Consider the following 23,400-nt stretch of genomic DNA (forward strand, 5'->3'; position numbering starts at 1 on the left):
GATATTGATAGCGACCATAATTTGGTGATAATGAAATTTAGATTGGGGTTTAAAAACCTGAAGAAAAGGTGTCAGATGAATCGGTGGAATTTAGAGAAGCTTGAGGAAGAGGAGGTAAAGAAGATTTTTGAGAAGAACATCGCAAGAGGTCTGAGTAAAAAAAATAAGGTAGAAAATGTAGAAGAAGAATGGGAGAATGTTAAAAAGGAAATTCTTAAATCAGCAGAAGCAAACTTAGGCGGAATAAAGAGAACTGGTAGAAAACCTTGGGTTTCAGACGATAGCTGAAACCCAGATTTCATTGATTTCATAGATTTCATTGCAGCTGATGGATGAAGATAGAAAATATAAGAATGCTAGTGATGAAGAAAGTAAAAGGAACTATCGGCAATTATGAAATGCTATAAACAGGAAGTGCAAACTGGCGAAAGAAGAGTGGATTAAAGAAAAGTGTTCAGAAGTGGAAAGAGAAATGAACATTGGTAAAATAGACGGAGCATACAGGAAAGTTAAGGAAAATTTTGGGGTACATAAATTAAAATCTAATGTGTTAAACAAAGATGGAACGCCAATATATAATACGAAAGGTAAAGTCGATAGATGGGTGGAATATATTGAAGAGTTATACGGAGGAAATGAATTAGAAAATGGTGTTATAGAGGAAGAAGAGGAAGTTGAGGAGGATGAAAGGGGAGAAACAATACTGAGATCTGAATTTAAGAGAGCATTAAAAGATTTAAATGGCAGAAAGGCTCCTTGGAATAGACGGAATACCTGTAGAATTATACAAACTGGTGTGTAATATTTATGAAAAAGGGGAATTTCCGTCAGACTTCAAAAAAAGTGTTATAGTCATGATACCAAAGAAAGCAGGGGCAGATAAATGTGAAGAATACAGAACAATTAGTTTAACTAGTCATGCATCAAAAATCTTAACTAGAATTCTATACAGAAGAATTGAGAGGAGAGTGGAAGAAGTGTTAGGAGAAGACCAATTTGGTTTCAGGAAAAGTATAGGGACAAGGGAAGCAATTTTAGGCCTCAGATTAATAGTAGAAGGAAGATTAAAGAAAAACAAACCAACATACTTGGCGTTTATAGACCTAGAAAAGGCTTTCGATAACGTAGACTGGAATAAAATGTTCAGCATTTTAAAAAAATTAGGGTTCAAATACAGAGATAGAAGAACAATTGCTAACATGTACAGGAACCAAACAGCAACAATAACAATTGAAGAACATAAGAAAGAAGCCCTAATAAGAAAGGGAGTCCGACAAGGATGTTCCCTATCTCCGTTATTTGGGAAGTAAAATTACTAAAGATGGACGAAGCACGAGCGATATAAAATGCCGAATAGCACAAGCTAAACGAGCCTTCAGTAAGAAATATAATATGTTTACATCAAAAATTAATTTAAATGTCAGGAAAAGATTTTTGAAAGTGTATGTTTGGAGTGTCGCTTTATATGGAAGTGAAACTTGGACAATCGGGGTATCTGAGAAGAAAAGATTAGAAGCTTTTGAAATGTGGTGCTATAGGAGAATGTTAAAAATCAGATGGGTGGATAAAGTGACAAATGAAGAGGCATTGCGGCAAATAGATGAAGAAAGAAGCATTTGGAAAAATATAGTTAAAAGAAGAGACAGACTTATAGGCCACATACTAAGGCATCCTGGAATAGTCGCTTTAATATTGGAAGGACAGGTAGAAGGGAAAAAATGTGTAGGCAGGCCACGTTTGGAATATGTAAAACAAATTGTTAGGGATGTAGGATGTAGAGGGTATACTGAAATGAAACGACTAGCACTAGATAGGGAATCTTGGAGAGCTGCATCAAACCAGTCAAATGACTGAAGACAAAAAAAAAATTACCCATTTAACAAAGCTATTTTACGCCAAACGTAAATTAGTGTGCTTTTCCCCTCAATATTTATTTGTCTTTTACTCCAGATTTATCAAAAACCACTAAAAATACTGTTCTGTGATTTTTTTTAATTTTTCAGTTCAGACTTCATAATTATCTTTAAATTTACCCCTTAATTTGGATACCAAAAATTACAGTCTGCGTTAATTTTACCGAAAGATTAAAAATCAGGGCGAAATCTTTCGCCTGTCAATATTCGCTAACGTAACAAACCTATGTGTATATGAAGTTTCTTTTTTATTTTCAGGAGTAGATCATTGTAAGGTTTGTTGCATTTTTTGTTTATCTCTTTGTGTTTATGATTTTTATTTAATTTTTAATATTTTTGTTCTTTAGGAATTTCCTTCCGAAAAAATACAGCTATATTAATGGATTGAGAGTAATGTTTTTATTTCATCACCAATAGCATTAATTTTCCTTTGGTGTATATATATATATATATATATATATATATATATATATATATATATAATATCATCCTGGAAAGTAATAATTGGTGCACTTAAAAACTGCACTATTGAATGAAATAATGTATAAAGAAACTAATTTTTTCTTGTTTTCTGGCATAACAATGATGAATACGTCTATTGTCAGAATATTTTCTCGTTATGTATCGTTTCATATAAAAAATGAAGTATAATAAGGAAAAATGTAGTCAGTTTTTATTGATATTTTTTATAAATACTAGGAAATAATCTTAATATGTTATTTTACACTTATATTTTATTACAGGTAGTTTCATAAATTATCCGGTAATAAATTTACTTCGCGTTTTTTTTCTTTCTTAAACGTTGTAGGAGAACCACTTATCCAGTTTTTAAAAGTTTTTATTATTAAAATATGTTTAGTTCCTATGGTTTTTTTTTTTAATTTTACTTATTAATAATGAAATTTACTTTAGTAAGTATTTTAAACACTTACGTCGGTATTTTTTAATGTATATTATCATTTAAGAATCATAAAGTAAAGATAATATAATATAATCATAAGATTATAATCAGATTATAAGATTATAATCAAGATAATATAATCATAAAGTAAAAAAAAATATATATATATATATATATATATTATTATATATATTAATTTTCCTTACCTCTCTCCGCCATGTAAGTGTTCGGGAGGTGGTTGGTCGAAAGTCCCTCTTGATTTTCTTCTTCTTTTATCCATCATACGAGCTATATAATCTGCTATCATTACTCCCATGCTTCGACCCATACTTCTTGCCAACAACGGCGGTAAGACACCGTAAGGATTCTGATTATCTGTTAATCCCAGCGAGTCAAAATCAACTGAAAAATTAAGTTTTGTTTTCGTTTAGAATATAGTATCATCAAAATATCATTATATAGATTAGTTTACGCGATCCCAAAAATTATCTGTGATTACAGACGTCTACAATAAATGCAGTCCTGTAATTAAAAGCTTAGTTATATTATTCCGCTGAATAATATGTAAAATGATAATAACCACCTTTCGTAAATTTATACCTAGAAGCAAATCATATTCATAATTTCTATGGATATATATGTGTCTATGTACAGACAGCATTACTTCAAATGATTTTTTCGATTAAAAAGTTGAATAACTTACCTTTAATAACATTCAGATACCTGAAAATAGCATTAATGGTAAGGGAAACACAAACGGCTTTATTTTCCATTTGGTTCACATCATCATCACATGTTTTCAATTTCAACCCCCTGTGTCACCCGACACACATCGAGCCTGTAGTCCAATTCCTGCCATACAGTTGTAACACTTGACGATCCACCGATGCAGTGGCCTCTGTGATGCGAATACAATTATCCTGGATGATAAATGGTAAACGTGACCGACATACATGTTTTTTGACAAAACTTCAGAGAAAAAAGTCACAGGGCGTAAGGTTGTGGGAATGTGGAGGCTAACGTAAACGATCATTATCTTCACGGCCAGCATGACCTGGCATCTCTTCGGTAGTTGCCTACTAGTTCACATCTGATATGAACGATGGAAACGGGGCGGGTTCCCCATTCTGTTGAGAAATTCAACCGCAAATATCCTGTTCCAGGTATGGATTTTTGTGGACTTCGTACGAAACTCTCTCTCGCACGCTCTACAGTTGTCTCGTTTACTGGTTGATGGCTGCTTGACTTTCAGATGCATTCTCTTGCTTTAAATTCAGAATACTAGTAACGGATACTATGCTCACTGGTTGCATGCATCTTCACCAGTCTTTCTTCTAAAATTAGGTTGCACAATGATAACAGACTTCGCACACGTGAAATCCAGCATACAAAAAGCCTTCCTGCCTTCGTTGGCAACCGTTTTCTCTCTTTGCCCTAGTGACAAAATCAGTAACTACATGACAGTTGTGATAACCGCTAAAATGTTTGAGCTTTCCATTTCATTGATGCTATTTTTTTTGTATCTAAATGTTATTAAACGTGAGTTATTCAAGTTTATATTCGGAAAATTCATTCTTAAAAACCCTTTGTATATAATATGTATATATATATATAAAACCAGAATGTCAATGTGCACTTTTGTAACAATGTATAAATGTTTGTTTCTAATAAACTGATTTTCATTTTAAACTCAAGAACTTTAGATCAATCTGAATCAGTAATTTATCAGCGTAGTTTTTGAATGGCAGGGATGGTTTTATTCGCACGTTTATACTCTATCATCATTCATCTTATCCTCAATTAATTAAAAAAAAAAAAAATTGTTTTAAATGATGCAATAATGTATTTAAAAAGTTTAGACAATCTTAAGAACAGTAAAGCTTGGAGTGAGTACAATTTTGTATATCGTCATTCTTTGTGTATATTTTCTATCTCTGTCTACGACAAGTTCTGAGAGATAATTGTTATTTAATCCCGCCGAATAAAGTTTAGAAAAAGGAAGACAGTGATAAATAATTTAAAAAGAAAAGACGAGATATCAGCTATAAAAACATTTTATTGTACCATGATTTTGTAAGTAGGAGGTTGATAAATATTCGTAATTTTTCGTAGCGAGCCTAATCTGACTACAGTGTATGTAATTTAACTTATAGATAGGTGTTAAGATTGCCATTTTTTTTAATACTATATTTACATCTCATACAATAAGTCAAAAGTCTATGAAAACGCCGGTTTCAAACACTTCGATAATTTCAATTTGTGCCCAATATTTCGATGAATGTCTGTTTTAATCTTGTACGGAAACAATCATGAATAATACAAATTGCAAGAAAATGTCTCCTAAAAAAAAAAATATTTTCGTTTTGTATGATTTTACTAGGTTAAACTGAATAAAAATATTTCTTGCGACGCATAATAAAATAAAATTAACTGTCCGCTCAATTTAAAAGTAGTATAAAACAAAATTGCTTTGTTTTTATATAATCAGTGTCACGAGTTCAGAGTAGTATTAACTTAGAAATATTAAATTTGTCAGATATCATTTGTACAACTATCTTTTTTCAATCCTTAATCATCGGTTGTTTATTTTAACGATAGTACACAATGTTATTGTAACACAAATTTATATTTAATGAATCTGTACGACCCTATTGAGTTTTTTGCTTAATTTCCTTAGTACAGACGCCAGCAAAATCAATACAGACAAAGCGACAAAAATTCTAAATCCGGCTTTCGTACATCTTAAAGGTAGAACTACTAATTATTTTAGCTGCGAGTGTAAATATTTGTAACCATAGAACAGAACTGTGATGATCATCCCTAGAAAAAAAAATATTTGGACGTTTTAGTATTAAATAATGTATTAATTTTTTACCTGTAAAATTTAATTTTTAATTTTCTATATCTTTATACCAAAAAATGTATATTGTTATTAGTTAATTCGTTTTCTTTTTTAGTATTAACTAGCGCATTTATTACACTTATCTGTCCTGTTATAATATTTCATTATCAATCCGTTTTAATATTGTGCATCAAGGACATCCCCATTTCATCCGGGGTCCCGGATTCAAATCCCGGTGAGGCGTGACATTATTGATACTCTAGAAAAATTTCATTTCTATATTCCCAAGCATAAATTTATCTTTAACCGTCGGTAGTGGACTAATTCTCAAGAAAAAAAAATGAATTATTACCTTATTTACAAAATTTCACGATGTAGATAACGATTAGACATCAACACCGGTTCGTGATCCCTGTTAAAAATTCCTGAACTTTCGATTGTTTGGAAATGTGGTAGAATTTTTTATTCTTTCAATGTGCTATATCGACATCACTACTTTTTATGTGAAAATAAAACTGTCAAATTCTGTTTATTTTTTCACGTAGAAAGTAACAAACCAAATGAATTTTATTTTAATTTTTTAAATATAATTTTTCAGTGGCGTAGATTTGAAAAAGATTAGGTCGATTGTAAGACGATCTAAAAATTACAATTTAATAAATAAAATTAAAAAATGTAATTGGTTAGTCGTCATTTACAGTTATTATAATTAGTTGCATAAAATTAAATCTAGCATAGAAAACTGGTGTTCACTGTTCATTAATGTGACACGTTTCAATTGTGAGACGTAAGTTAATGACGTGTCTATTATGTTAATTAATGGTTATTCAGCAATATTAGCTTACATTAATTGCTAGACAATCATGATAGTAATTTTGTAGTATATTATTAATGAGAAAGTGGTACTCAACGTTTTCTTTAATATTTTTTGTTTTTACAATTTTCAATATGTATGATACTTCTAAATTGAGAGCGTGAAAGTATTTTTAGTTTAAATTTTTTTTAATATAGCTTTTTATTATTGAGGCTTTTGTTTTTTTTTGTACGATAATTTATGTTTAAAAAAACGTAGTTTTAATATTGTAACATGCTGGAGTCTAAATCCACTGATCTCGGGATCGATTTCCAATAAGAGATAATATTTTTCATCTATCATTTCTTCCAATCATCTGTTTCGTTAAAATATATGTAAAGTGTTTCCGATATCGTAATTTAAATAAAAGATGTTCAATGTTTGAGTTTTTTAGGTAAATATTTTTAAGATATTTTTTAGGAAATTAAGTATGAAAAATAAATTTTTTTATGTATATTTATATAATAATTTTTCTATATTGACTATTTTTGTGTCTTCTTGTTTGCAGAATAATTAGATTAGTGAGATTTAGCCGCAGTTACCTTCTTTCTTATTAATAAAGCGTTTCATAAAGTTTACTTAATGTCCTTTACAAAAAATATCGTTTCTTCTCTGTTGATTATTTATTAAAAATACAGTATTTCTTTCGTAAATGAAATTTTCATAGAATAAGGTTCATTGGAATCATCTATGATTCTATTTCATCTGGTGTATCTCAAGTTCAATTACAGCCATGCTTCTATTCAATATTAAGCGTATTCATCTTAGATATTTGTTTTCATCAGTAATTTCACACTTCGTATGCTGCCGATAAAACAATGGTAATTTCAATTTATGAAAAGAGAATTGCAATCTCATATTCTAAATATCTCTTTAAAAGAATATTTTGTTTGCTGATGTTCTATAAGTGACCCATTTGTTGCTGAATTGTCTTCTCAGTACAAGTTTGTCATTAAGTCTCTTGTTCATGAATATTTTTCGTGTCAAAAAACGCATTTATAATAAAAATATACTCTAGTTATAATAATAACAAAATTTTGTTTGCGTGATAATCAGAACAAAGATAATATATATTAAATCAACAGAATTTAAGGATCTAGTCTGCCTAGATTTTGTTAATCGCAAACAAGAAAACTTGCTTCAAAATTAAAAAAATTAAAATAACTTTTATAAGAATGCGTATTACTATGCAAATATCCATGGTAGATGATACTTTACTTGATTATAGAATAATTAAATTATAGTTGGGATAACTTTATTTGGATTAGAAGCAAATACTAGAATACTGGACTTGAATACTAGATCGTGGATACCGGTGTTCTTTGGTGGTTGGGTTTCAATTAACCACACATCTCAGGTACGGTCGAACTGAGAATGTACAAGACTACACTTCATTCACACTCATACATATCATCCTCATTCATCCTCTGAAGAATTATCTAAACGGTAGTTACCGGAGGCTAAACAGGAAAAAGAAAGAAAGGATTAGAAGCAAATAAACAAACCAAATATAAATCAAATGTCTATTTTATATACTGCTCGTAATAAAATTAAATGATTAAATAAATAAATAAGTTATCGTGCGTAAGAAAATCTATATTCAATACAAAACACACTCGTAGATAAAAAATGAATATAGAATTGTCCCTAATATAAACAAAATCGAATTATAGATTATGCAACCCGTTCGCATTAATCAGCATTTTAATATAATTCATGATTCAAGATTCAAAAACTATGTAAACAAAATAATTTCCCGTAATTACATTATTTTAAGGTTATAATTAACCATACCACTATGTGTAATCTATGCCCAATTGAAATTCTTAGAGAGAATAACCCAAAGATGCAAAACATTAATAACACGACACTGTCAACTGCGTGTAACTAAATAATAAATTCTACTTCCAACTAAATTGTTCATAAACTTAAAAATTCTCTTATATTCAGCTAAGAGGAATTATATTTCTTTTCGTTTAGCAAAGATCTTTTGTACAAAGAAACTTTAATTATATTACTTACTTGTGAATGGTAAACTGATAGTCATATTCGAAAGGAAACCCTCTGGCGGGTATCTGACAAAAGGTAGCGATATCGTCGGTGTAATAGTGAGATGAGTTCCCGGTGGAAGGGCTAATCTGCCATCGGTGGTAATCCAGATGAGACGCTTTTGTCGGGAGTGAGGTCTCTCTACCAGGCTGGCTGGCGGGAACAATGTACCCGCGACCAAAGCGCTCAGCCAAACACTCAGGTACATACTTCACCTATAACAAAAACATATTATTGAAATAATTATTTATCTCGTATATATTTTTCATATGTTATGAAATATTTAAACATTCTTTGTATTGTGTAATTTTTGTAACCCAACGTGGTTTTTCTTTATTAAATTGTATCTATTAATTATATACTAAATTAATTTTACTTCAAATACTCTACGTATAAGCATTAATGCAATAATGAAATTTAGATTTACCAAGTCGAGTTACATCTATTGCTTTTATATCTTTTTGTTTGGATTTTTTTGTAAGAAAATTTACGAGAGAAAGCTGACGACAATATTGCTGAACTTTCTTGGCATTTGCCAAGAAATTTGTGTTTATTCTTTGAGGTGTTGCTTTTTTTTACTCTATTTGAGAGTAGGGTGTTGGCATTTGCCAAGAAAGTTTGCTAGAGCTTAAAATCTATCCTTTCCTCTAACGATTAACTTGAAAATTATTATTATTATAATTATGCACTGAACCTTATTTGATTTCACATACAGAAAAATACTTTTTATAACTTTTTTATAGTATAATTAATATATATTATACATATAATATACTAGCCCCCCCCCGTCATAGCTTCACCCGTGCTGTATGGTTACTTGCGTTTCTCTCTAGCGGTCGATCTTTTTATTTTATGTTTATTAGTCAAGTAACTGGAGGCAGTTGCATCCAGTTACACATAAAGTAACGGTGGCAGTGGCTGTGATGATTGAGCCACAGCGCCATATACCTTCACATTCTTTAAAAAAACCGGAGTTAAATATAAACCCGAAAATGGTTTTTAAAATTTATGTAAAGAGTATTTGCAAGCCCATCATAATAAAAGTTAGTTATTTTTTATTCAGATTTGAATAGAAAGTGGACATCGATGTACTTTTGGTAGTTGGCGTCAATTAATCACACATCTCAGGTATGGTAAGCCTGAGTCTGTTCAAACCTACACTTCATTTGCATGTCATATATATAATCCTTATCTCACTGGGCCGCGGGGATTTGCTTATTTGTCTACCAGTTGAACAAATTGAAGTGTACTTATTATTAATAGTATTAAGTAATATATATATTTAATATTTGATATATACATATTATGAATTTTCATACTTATGTACAGAAATAAGTATGAAAATGAGATTGATTTTCTTTTAGTATATAAAATGTTTCAAACTGTAATAGCTTATACAGTATATTACCATTTTGATATGCGATTTATTTACTTTTTCTTCACTTCTTACTAGATGTTATCGATTTCACACACAATAAATAATAAAATATTTTACACACGAGGACAACTTTCTTCCGCACATTCGCTAGCTATGTCTATCTATTTACGTGTTTTTTTTTATATTTTATAAATCACTTTTTAGAATAACAGTTTCAAATGATTTTTTTTTTCATTTTTTTATACAATAAAAACAATCCATAAAATCATTTATTTATTTTTATTGATATAGAACTGTTTCTCTAATTATAGCATCTCGCTTAATAGCATTTTGAAGTTAACCCAATCATATATTGGGTTTAACAATGCCCATTACAAATGGGTAGTTTACGATAATCTTTCATGAAAATTTGTTGTTATTTAAAAGTTATATTACTGCTATAATAGTACACATTCACCTACCAATAATGTTTAAAATTAAAAATTTATTATAATAAATGCATAATTTCCCGTTCTTATCGTCATCCTAGTTTTACTATGAAATTGCTCTTTTACTGACATTCATTTTTCACAAAAAAACTTTATTGTCTGGTAACTGTTTATGGAATTTGGAATTAGCAGTTGATACGCCGAAGTTTTAAATATTTATTTTTAGATGAATTATAAATATCCAGGAATTGTCCATATTTTAACCGCAATTGAACTATTCAATTCATTTTTGTATCGTTCTTGTATTTTATTAATTAAATTAATGTTTAAATGGTTTGGAAATTTAAATAGTTAAATTCATGTAAATTTAATTTATTCAGATTTTAGGGTGCCATTTAGTAACTGCCCCGTTCAGTTAACAAATGATACTTGTTGGTTTTTTATTTTATTTAGAAAAATAAAGTACGGCGAAAAAACCGCAGTAGAATAAGAAAAAAAGCGGTAGGTAAATTAGAAATTTATGTCTATTAAATATTTATTTATATTTGACTAATTCTTTACATAAATTAGAAACTTGTAGGAATATGAAATGAAGAACTTTTTGTTGACCTTAAATAATGCCATGCTGACCGAGTTCCAAATCTGGAACATTTCGGATGAAAGATTGAGACGGTAGCACTCCTCAAGAGAAGTGTGCTATAATGAAACAATTACAAGCGATTTGAGATTATACAAAAGTGATTCCCGAAAATAGTGCAGCCATTCTCAACTACTGTTGAGAATAAATAAGTATACGTTGTACCTAAATTAACCGAGTTTTCTTTACTACTAGTTGAACATACTGTTGCATATCCAATAACATGTCAAATCATCGAAATACTGGTAATATTATTTCACAAGAAACACTTTCCCAACAGGAACTGGTTGTATAGCGTACATTATTACTCTTAGAGGACGCAACTCTTGAGTAGTGCCTGTTGTATGACAAGGACTGAAGACATCTGAAGAGAAGTTAAATTATTTTTTAAATAAATACTAAGCCAATGTAAATTCCATATTATGTTGGCTAATGGTTATCGCTTTAGTTCATTTATTTTTACACAATAAAATATTAAAATCTAGAATTTTTACTCAGTTACCTCATTTTTGAAAGTAATTTTAATATTTGTATTTAAATAAAGCCTCCGCCGAATGTTGTACAAAATTCACACAACAGGTATCAAACTCTTCTCGTAATCATACGATTTATTTTAAGCAAAGGTTAGTTTGTATAAATTCAAAACAGCTGTATCGATTTTAAGGACTTAAGTAAAAATTATTTAATTTTTATTTAAGCACTTGATACTAGGTGTACGACGAAAATGATGTCATTTTTTAAATATCATTTAAAACTTTTGCATTTGTTTTGAGTTCGGTAACTATATCCTGTAAGAAAAAAGTTAAAATTATATTTTAATTTTTCATAAAAAACGTTAAATATTTAAAAAAAACAATCGTTTTAAAAGTTTTACTCATAAATCAACAAATATTCAAATGAAAAAAATTTGAATAAAAAAAAAAACGATTAAAACATAATCGCATAATAAAATAACATAAATAGTCTTTTCAATTTCTGAAATTTCACATTATGAAGTTCGTGTAAGAACTAACTTTTAATTAAATAAAAAAAGTTAAATTATAAAGAACTGAAAAATCTTTTCGTTTTATTTATTTTTTTTTTTTGTAGCGAGTATTTTTTTAAGTAGGTTTTTACGTTTTGAAAAATCTATCTTACATATTTTAATTTTATTTTTTTAATTTAAAATTTGTTATAAAATCTCGAATTCCATTAGATAAAAATCTTTTAAAATAAACGCAAAGTTAAAAACTTCTAATCTGCTCTAAGTATGACAAGGAACAATTACAGATACTGTTGATGAGATACTGTTACAGATACTGCCTAACTTCAGCTAAGTATCTTTGGAACGCGATAATATTCATTCTACTTTAATGATTAATAATTTGAAACTTTTGGTAAAAATACTTAAATAATTGTATTTTTTAACGAAAATAATACTTTATAATATATAACAGGATAACTCAAAAAACCTCCTCTACAGAATCAAAACCGTTTCATCTTGGTGAATAGAAAAGCTTGAGCAAGTGTAATAATAAAAACTATATATAAAAACTCAAAAAAGATTAATTCCAGTTGAATGAAGAAAATTCCTCCTTTCTTTAAAATCTGTTAACTAATATGAATTTACTTTTCATATTACGTAATTTACGAAACGCTTGGCTCTAAAAAAACACAGTTAAAAATTAGTTCTGAAAAAAGAAGAAAAACTGTTGAAAATTAAATTGTTAATAAAAGCCTATTATTTTATTAAAAGTTAATAAAATAAGTATATTTTAATAGCATAAAAAAATGTTGAATTTACATAATCCCAAGTTTGTGTTTACAGAAACTAACGTTCAGTGAGAGATATAAACTGTTATGGAATTTTGAATAATAAATTAATGTAAAAATATAATTTATTAATTTTAAAGCCCCAATTGGGAATGTAAAATCTTGCAGTAGAAGAAATTTTATAATTTTTTTTTGTTTTAAACTTCTTTCATAATAGATAGAAATAAATATATATACATTTTTTGACTTAAAAACGCGAAAGAGGTGAACCTCTTTCGAAAACAAGTGTTTTTTTTGTAGAAAAAATCCATGAAGGTTTCATCGAAAATTTTTTTAAATTCTTGTAATCGTTGTTTAATGTAGCTTTGTTTATATATATAATATGATATCATTCAGGTACTTGCAATAAAATAATTACATAATATTTATTCCTATATTCCAGAAAACCTTAGCTCACGCTCGATAATAGTCTCTTAACATCGTTTTTTTGTACTGTTTTTTTTATATGTTGGTTCTGTCACGGTATTTGCAAACGAATTTTTTTAATGTGGGAAAGGTTTTTTGTAGGCCTGCACATATTTGATGTATTTATCAGTTTAATTTAATAACGATTGACCGTCTATTTTTTTGAAGCCTGTTTTTATTTGATTAATTTTTATTATTTTATTTCTAGAAAAATGTTATACTTAATTACTGACTTTAGCACATTGTATTATTAATATAAAAAATATATTTAATTATTATTTATAAATTATAATTTATCCAGTTTGTGGGGCACTGTTTTGTATTAAGATAAATTGTCGTAGATTATACGGTAATCAATACTTTTTTGTTCGTTTTTTGCTTTAAATGTAATTTGTTTTATCCGATTTGAACGTAACGTGGCTTGAATGTAATGGATTTTTGTTTTAGAATTGAATTGGCTTCTATAGGGTGGAATGAACAAACGGAATGTGGACTTGTAAAGTTGTGATAAACCGCTCACCACGCCGGAGGGTAAATTGACAGACGTTCAGACGGACGTATATCTAGTAGTAAGTTGAATTGTTGAGACAGGAGGGAGTACTGTTACCGCCTGGTTTGCCACTCCCAGATGCACCCTTGCCCTCTAGTTATTTATCAATCGCAGCACTTCCTTCTGGATGAAAACTTGAATTTATTCTTCTCTTCTGTTACTTGCTTACTTATATCATCTAAGATACCACTTGCACTCGCACTTAACCTAGATTCATATTACATACATTTAATTTATTATTATTATTATTTTAATTTTAATCGTATAAGATTCTTTACATGTTTGTTCTACTTTTATCTGCAACTTTGATTTTTTTTTATATCTGTTTTTTTTCTTCAGCTGAAAAATGAAATATAATTAAGTTAGTTATAAGACGAAAGAGGAATTCCCGGTCAACACCCTTCCTTGATTTATCTGGTCACGTATCTTGCTGCACCTTTATCTGTGCTGCAAATTAGATCAATAGACTTGTTGGTTTTTTCACATGTGAATTATATTACTAATTTAATTAAGATTCACAAGATTATAATGCTATTTATTTGCGGTTTGTAACGTTAATTTGTTATTTTATATACTTTACAAAAATAAAAATTGTATTATAATTAATATCTTATATCAGAAGAAGGAAGCATCTTCTGATATTTGATATTAATAAATATTTTCAAATGTGATTTGTTTTTTTTAAATCTTTTTATTACAATAGAAAAAATATTAAACGATGGAAAATAAAATAAACTTTAGAAAATTATATTAAAAAAAACGGACTAAAACTTTTAAAAATAATTCCTTTTTAATTTTTTTTTTTAATTCCCATTTTTAGAGATCGACACTAAATAAAATCAACTGCCCACAACTCACTAATCTTTGCTTTGATGCCGGCTTGAAAAAATTGAAATAGAACTGAAGGTGTATTATTCTTTAATGTTTACTTTGATATTTTTTAAGTAAAATCGCGTCTTGATAAAAATAAAAAAAGAGTTCAGAAAAAAAAATATCGCTACCGAAGGTAAAAAGGGAATAGTGAGATATGGCTTTTTACCCTACATTTTTTAAATATTCTTTTTTTATATGGAAATACTCAGAAAATGACATCAGGGTGTATCATTGTCATAAAATTTCAACAGTAAGATTGGTTGGTGACAAAAAAATCCTCAATCGTGTGTTTAAACAACGCATCAGTAATTTATAATTAAAATATTCTTCTTACTCATAAACTTGCAAGAAAAGTTCGATGAAACCACTTAAGGAATTTTCTCAACAAAATATAAAGGAATGCCTTTATATTTGCCTTTACAAGGTAAAGCAACCTTTCATGATGGAATGATTTAGTACTTCTCATATTTAATTCATAAATATTTTTTTTGTTTATCTCGATTCACAAAAATATTCAATAAAATATTTCCTAAATTAATTTTGTAAAAGCTGAATTTTATCTTTTAAATCCGCATTTTAAAGATAAGTATAAAGTAGATTATGAAAAAGTGGAAATTAATAAACGTAGTAGTAAGCATAAAGTTAAAGATAAATCTATAAAATTATTTTTATAAATAATTAAAAATTATTATTGATTTTGATTAAATATTATTAAAAAAAAATAATAAATTAGTAGGTGCTAACTAACAAATGCCTAGCTTAATGGAAGATGAAGGTTATTCTAAGTCTACACATGTTACTTTTACGATGAAGAGGGGTGACTACCTGCGAGTTCAACGTAATGGCGTTTTCATTCCGCTTGCTAACAGCGTACAATACCTAGAATTGCATGTGGATCGCCGTCTGACATGAAGGATTTATGTCAAGGAGAAAAGGCCGCATTAACTTCAGGGAGATGTACTGATTTTTAGTCAGGGAGTCGCAATAATTATTATCTATCAATTAATTGTTGCGCTCGACGGTCATGAAACCGATTTGGAACTACGGAATCCTCTAATAACGTCAAGTGCGAGTAACATCGAAGTCGTACAGCGTTTCTATAGCAAATTATTGAGATATATAAATAGAAGACCCGTTTTTTGTGAAAAACATTGAAATATTTATCTGGAATTGCTAACCATTCGATTGGAGTTACGTCGATTCGATTCGATATAAGATACAAAATGAACTGAACAAATATGTGAAGTGGCTCGCGCTTAACCTCGTAGATAACATCGAGGACCTAAAGCGATTCCATATATTAGATCTTTAACTTCTCTGAGATTTGAGGTGAATCAGCTACCCTAGGTTGTTACTCAACATCAAAATTCTTCATTTCGTTTCGCCACTTTCTCTTGTGTGTTCTTCGATTTGTTTCACTGTTTCTTGGATTAGTTTATTTTTTGTGTGATTGATAAGACTATTTTTTTAATGTTTTCTTTCCTTTTTATGTTCTGAAATTTATCAATGTTTCTTGGACACATGTTTGTATGTATTTATTAATGTTTTTTTCACTCTATGATTACTCTATAAGATGTTTTTATATATGCATAATTATGTGTACATATACAGTTCTTTGATGGATTTCACTGGAAATTCCTCTCTGCATGTTATTTATTTTTTATTTTATTTTTTATTCAAATTTACTTATAGTTCCGGTAAATTGAACCGATTGTAAATTAAACATTGCGACAAAAAAATTCATTTTTTTGAGGATACTTAGACAAGATTAAAAATTGATTTTTTCTTTTTTTTATGAAACCACCATAATCGTAAAAAAAAATATATAACTAATGACAAAAAAATTTTATTCTAAAAGTATTTTTAATCACGTACAGAGTATTGTAGAAAGTAATCGCTCGCCTTCACAATGGAAGGTTGACAGTTGTTTGTAGCTTGTTTGATAAGAAAATTATTACAGTAGAAATTATGATTTGCAGGTTAGTTTTTTACCGACTTGTCGAAAAAAGATACGTTTTCGGTCGCATGATGAGATTGTGGGGTGAAATTGAACTTTCTTTACGTATTTGATCATCCGTGAATCCATTTTGACTAGTTTCGACGTGACGTCTGTACGTACGTACGTGTGTATCTCGTATAACTCAAAAACGATTAGCCGTACGATTTTGAAATTTTGGATTTAGGACTGTTGTAACATCTGGTTGTGCACCTCCCCTTTTAACTGCAATCGACTGGACCAGAAGTATCCAAAAAGCCCAAAATTCCCAAAAGTATGGATTTTGTACTTTTTCCTAACTGCAGTAATAAGCCCTCGTTTAGAGCTTTTCAACGATAAATCTGTGGTATTTATTTTCATTGGTTCCAGAGTTATAGTTAAATAAAATTTAAATTAACAAAATATTTGGATCTTACAAGGGGAAGGCACTTGATTCGAATCAGATTTATCTCCTTTTTTAATTTTTTTATTTTTTTAAATTTAAATATATTGATTTATTAATCCGATTAACATCTGATTGTAAAAAAAGTTTACGTTAAATAATAATTCAGTAATAACAATAAAAAAATGAAAAAAATATCAGAAGTTATTAATGAAATAAAATTTTATGTTCTTTTCATTTAAAAAAGATGTGTATATGTAATTTAATAGGCGTACAGTAAAGTCATGTGTTGTCCACATTATATTTTTTCTGATAAGTTAGCCATTTTAGTGATTTCATTAGATTGTATTTATTTTTTAAAATTTTTATTTTATTTGTTCTTTCTTGTAGATGGATATAGAATGTCCATCATTCTACTTACTACGATAAACAAAAAAAAAAAAAAAAAATGAAATTTCATCTAAACTTATCTTTTCAGAAATTCAGCAAAGGTTCACCAAATTCCCTCAGGTTGTTTTTATGTGTTAAAGTAAATCCGGCTTTTTGTTTCTTTGACATAATATAATCATTTCACCAGCAAGGCAATGTCTATAGAAGAAAAAATCTGTAACCCGGTTTTAGTATGTTAATGAATGTTATTTTTAGTTTTATCATTTTAATTCTCTAAATTTTATCAAGAGTTGTCATTCCATCATCTTTGTTTTCGTTTCATGAATTAAATATACTGATGAATATTTTATTAGCAAAAAAATATTAATTTTTTACAATTTTTTGTTCTTATTTAACTATTACAAAAAAGGAAAAAATTCCCAGGAATTTAATTTAAAACAACTGATCAGATTTTATCATTTAATTATAATAATAAGTTGACATTGATTTAATATACCGTTTTAATATTTTTATCTTATCGTTTTCTTTTTAATTGTTGTACTGTTAAGGTTTGCCTGGAAGCAAAAATAATATTCAAGCAATAATATTCAGTGTGTTAAGAAGTTGTTTAAAAAAATCTTTTACTTATTTAAGTTTACAAGTTTTTTTTACATCTTTTGGTTTTATCAAGAGAGAATCGATTTTGGAGTTAAAAGCATTGTGTAATGTACAAGACGTGGTTGTACATTTTAAATCTAATATCATTTTAACTCCATTTAGTATTTTTAGTAACTTAGTTAATAATTTTAAAATTCTGGTTTTTCCTTGAAAACAAATTTGTAAAAATAACTGACAAATTTGACAGTTTTTATTGAATTTTCACTACTTTATTTAATTTCTCAATTTTTTGTTACTTCTGTTCAACATTAACAAATTAGCAATAAAGACAAGAAAGTAAAAAAGAGTTTTTTATATTTTTTTTATTTATTTTTATCAGAATATTTAAATTGCTAGTTAAATTTAAAAACCATCCGGTAACTGGGAACATTTATTTGATATGTGAAGAATAAACTCAAAGTTACAACCTCAAATTGAATTTAAACTACAAAAATGATTTTAAAAAAAATTGATCAAACTTTTGTACCCAAGTTATGTAGTTTTGTAATTACGTAGAATACTAGAAAGCAAAATTCCTCGCATCTTATCTGAAATAAAAACTTGAAAAGAATGGAGAAAAGTTACCTTTTCTTCCATTTTATTATGCGTATTTTCATTTTGAATTGGCGAAGCGAGACAGAAATACAAAGAAAAATTTGGAAAATCAAATAGTTAAAATTCAAAAATTGGAAATGGCAAGTACATTTTTTTGTTTTTTATTTCATTTATCTGTAAGGTTCCTTGCTATTATTCAAAATTATGTGTAACGATATTATTATAAAATTTTACGTTTTAAAATGGCGGTTGTAATACTTATGGTTGTAATACTAACGCATGGTCTCTCCCCCATTCATTCCAGACGCAGGCTACTACCTACGTCACCCGCTATTTCAAATCTGCCTTTCACTGGCTAAACGTTAGATACCTTATAATAAACTCTACGTTTTACATAACGTTTAAGTCTAACATTTCTCTTTCAGAACGTGGTTCTACTTAACATCGTCGTAACTTCACGATACACCATTAAATATTAATATATACGTTATTATTCGATAAACTCATTTTTCCTCTGGTTAACAATATTTGCAAAATTACAAAAAAAAAAAATAACATTGGAGTATAGGGGAAGTTAACTCTCGACAGTTATCAGTCAATATACGCCATGGCAATGGAAGCAATGTTTATAATATTTATAATATTTTTAATTCATTAAAATAATTTTATAAATATAATAAAGGCATAAAAAATAAATTTAATTGAGACACTGGCTAAATCATTTACATTGAATTACGATCCACAATTTTATTTTTTGTATTCTATTTGAATTTTACATTTAAAAAAAAAACAAATAGTTATAGAAATCAAGCCAATAAATTTGTACAAGATAGTGGAGTTTCTATTGCTCCTAGAAATATTATTTAATTTATATTTTTATACAGAGTTTATATTTTTGTCCGGGTCAATCTCAGGAATTACTGAAAGGATTTGAAAAATATTAATTACATCACCCCAGATCCCTTAATTTTCACCCTCTTTGGTGTAAATTCTTAAAAAATTGGTAATTTAATACAGCGTGTATATAAAAGTGTAAAAAATTTAGGTTGAACGCGAGAAAACTATTTATGACTGGCCCTGTCCCTCTATAATACAATTTATCTGAGGTACAAAACCAGCTAGGAACATACATACTCACGCGTGCGCAAAAAGGGAGAAAGAGTGACTAAGAAGGAGAGGGCTAGAGATAGACAAACATACATACTCGTAATTTTGAAAGAACGATTTTTGTAGTTTGGGAGTATCCTACAAAGTCGATACTTACCTAAAATCAGACCAGTTACTAATAGCAGTTATTTCGCTTTGTTATATCCAGCCAGAAAATTTTTCGGTACTTAAAAACAACGCACGTTTAATTTTTTTATTTGGATGATTATAAAAGTTTGTTATTTTTTCTATTTTAACTAATTAATCGATTGTTTAACTTTTTTAATTTTTATTACAACGCTCTTTGGTATGTTCAGAGAATCTTATTGAGATTCTGGAATATTTTTTGCTAAACCTTCCTCGTTGGGATTCCCGTTGATGTAGAATTTCTAAATATATAATAAATATTTTAATACCTGGTTATTAGGGTTCCAGTATGTAAACTAATGTATTGTCGCCGAGCGGTTTCGACGGCACGTCGCACTTTAGAATCTTATGGTAGCCCTGATAGAGCTGTTTGAGGTTTTGGAGTGGTGGCCCTGAAAAGGACCATTTGTATATTTTGCAAAGTGGTCCTGAGGAAGGCTGTTGGATCCGGAAGCTGGTCTCCAGCGAAGTCGGCTTGGCCCATCGGGTGGTTGTCGGAAGTTGCGGCTCGACCATTGGAATTGGACCCGGATTCCCTAAGCGGCAGTTGAGTACCCGCTATAGTGGTGGCCCCAAGGGCCTCGCAGTATCGGTCGTCTTCCGCCGGTGCGGCCGAGGCGGTTCTCCCTGAACGGTGCTCGTCCGGCTTCGACTTCACCGCTAGGCTTCCTGGCGCTAGCGGGTTTCGTGCCGGACTGGCCAGGCCTGCTGCTCCGATAGGAATGCTGGCATCCGCCGCGAGATGCCACGTTGGGCCGTTCAAGGGGCTTTTTCTTCTTGTTCTTCTTTCTTCTTCTATTCTTCTGTCGGCGACGAAATAAGCTCTCGCTAGAACGAAACGCTAGAAGGATACTGGGAAATTTATGTATCTCCCTACTAATCCCAGAGCCTGATTAAATTGCTGCTATGTCATTCTTTTCAGGCGGGTATTTGTTTAATTGGCGTCAATACATAAGTAAACTAATTTATGTTTTTTTATTTAAGAACGGTCTTTGTTGTGGATTGCGTTTCGATCTTTTAAGTCAACCCAACCCCTTAGAAGAAGATACTCACCCGCCTTGTGATGCTTCCGGTCGCCACACCCATCCCGTTCGATGGGCTTTAACGGGAGATCTTTTAAGATAACTGAAATCGTTACTCGGCCTGACCTTGGGAGACTAGCCGCTTCTGTGCTTAATTTTCCGGGCGCTGTTCCCCTTCAGTCGGTCCGCCGAAGACCTGAAGGTACAAGCGACCTTCGGCCTAGCAGGAAAGCGCCGCTTAGGGCCTTAGTTGTTGTATAATGCAATGCGCTCCCTCGCCGGAAGGAGGCGGATGTAAGCTGTAGCTGTGCTGATATTGTCTTTTTATAGGCGCGTGTGGGTGGTGGAGCCGCAGCGCCGCTGTGGTGGAAGGGTTGCGGCTTGGTGGGAGGAACGCGTGTGTGGACGCGTAAGTGGACTGCAAGTTCTCCATACATCTACCGACTAGCTGCCGACCAGCTTGCGCTGGTCGATAGCAAGTATAGCATTTGGCAACAGTATAAAACAGCCGATCCAAGAATGATGCGTATTACCACTAAAGCACAATAATATACTGAATTTAATGATTGTATTACAGGGATCGATAACAGTTAATTATTTATAACAAGATTTATTTAAATTTGATGTAAAACGTAAACTTACTATCGTGTATATTTAATGTTTTTTTTTATTTTTTAAATTGTTACGTAGTACTTTGTTTCGCTAACTCTAATACTTGTAGTTTATATTTTTCATTAAATAAATTGTTATATAAAGAACCGAAATGTTTTGTAACTTTAAATGGAAAGAAAACTTTCTTAAAGTTTTATTACTTTCTTAAGGCATTACAGAATAAAATTGTTTTCAGAATCTGTAGGCTAAAACTGGAGTCCTTGTACGTTTAATAATATTTTATCATTTGATATTTCAAAATTCAATTAAACTCTGTTTTCTCAACAAGTTGAAAGAGAACATTTATATTATTTTTTTAGAAAATATTAATGTATTGTTTTGAATCATTTACTTTAGAAACCTTTGAAAGTTTAACTTAACAGATATTTCCTTCGGTAAAAAACATTTAAATTACTAAAATAAAACTAACAATTAGATTATATCAAAATTTCTAAAGTATTTTCTTTAAAATTTTCTTTGCTTTTATTTCAAGATTTTAATCTGTTTTTAACATTTTTTTTATAAAATTTTATTACAAATTAATTGTTAAAAGTAAATTATTTAACTTTTGTTACTGTAGCGTAAATCCAAAGTCCAATGTAGAAAGTATAAAGAAATTATTTGAATCCAAACATTTTATATTTGCTACATACTGTTGACAATTTCTTTCGTTAAATCAAATATAATTTGTATATATGTGCGTGTAGGTGCGCGCGCACTCAAAAGCAACAGTCTTGTGTCAGACTGGCTTTGGCTAACTACAATTTTTGCACTTTTTTATTCTAAAAAAAATGTATTATTATTTTTTTTAAATATTACCAATAAATTCTATTTATGAACTAACTAGATAGTTGTTAAATTTTTAATTTCCAAATTTTGTAATTACAGGTTTTCAAGAAATTTAATTTAAAAGTAAATTAAATTTACGTTCCCTCAAATTAAAGTAAAGAAAAAAAAATGTTAAGAATTAAAAAGAAATCAATATTTATATAAAGTGAGTGGTAGAAAGGCCATTTTAAGTGTTACGTTTTGTTAAAGTATGTATAAAAAAATAATTAAAACATTATACGAAATTGTTGCGATATTATTTTCTTTAATCTCCAATATGATCTAAAAGAGAAATTTTATCAAAGAGAAATTAAATAATTGGTAAGAAAACATATCAACCTGGTTTTTCCGAAAATTTAACCTATTTCATTAAGTTGACCAGAACTGATGCAAAATCATAAAAGCATGTTGAATTTTTTATAGCGGGCGGAAAAATCCAGATTTTATAAAATTTTAAGTATTTGGAATACACTACTTTATATTCGTTATATTTTATACAAGATTCAAGTTTTATGACATCTACTTTCTATTTGAAAATAAATTAAGAAATAATGTAGAAAAACCTTTGAAAATTCAAAATTTAGGGATGTCCAGGAAGAATAATAACTTTATGTTAAATTTAAAAATAAAACCAGCGGTTTAATTTTTGAAGTAATCTTATAATCCTATTCCGTGCTTTATTTTTACTCGACTACCCAAAAAGGAGTGTATTGTATTTTTGTGAATGTATGTATGTTTGTTTCACCGTAACAGCTAAACAGCTGAACCGATTTAAGATGTATGACGCCGCGTTGGAATCCTGACTTAAAAATTCCTTTCTTTTTTATGTTTAGCCTACGGTTACTACCGTTCAGATAATACTTCAGAGGATGAATGAAGATGATACGTATGCGTGTAAATGAAGTGTAGTCTTGTACATTCTCAGTTCGACCATTCCTGAGATGTGTGGTTAATTGAAACCCAACCACCAAAGAACATCGGTATCCACGATTTAGTATTCAAATCC

The 23,400-nt window shown here is 29.5% G+C and overlaps 1 protein-coding gene across 2 annotated transcripts in view; it reads right to left on the reverse strand.

The window, feature by feature from the left end:
- Positions 1-23,400, reverse strand: part of LOC142322367 (uncharacterized) — a 126,407-nt gene that overhangs the window by 16,254 nt on the left and 86,753 nt on the right. For both annotated transcript variants that reach the window (XM_075361374.1, XM_075361373.1), the window contains exons 2-3: positions 8,532-8,773; positions 3,021-3,216 (exon numbers count right to left, since the gene is read on the reverse strand). In XM_075361374.1, coding sequence (XP_075217489.1) covers positions 3,021-3,216; positions 8,532-8,766 — 431 coding nt within the window. In that variant the 5' untranslated portion in view covers positions 8,767-8,773. The remainder of the gene's footprint in view (positions 1-3,020; positions 3,217-8,531; positions 8,774-23,400) is intronic.

Source organism: Lycorma delicatula, chromosome 3 (assembly GCF_047948215.1).
Source record: "Lycorma delicatula isolate Av1 chromosome 3, ASM4794821v1, whole genome shotgun sequence".
In the NCBI taxonomy this organism is placed as follows: Eukaryota; Metazoa; Arthropoda; class Insecta; order Hemiptera; family Fulgoridae; genus Lycorma; species Lycorma delicatula.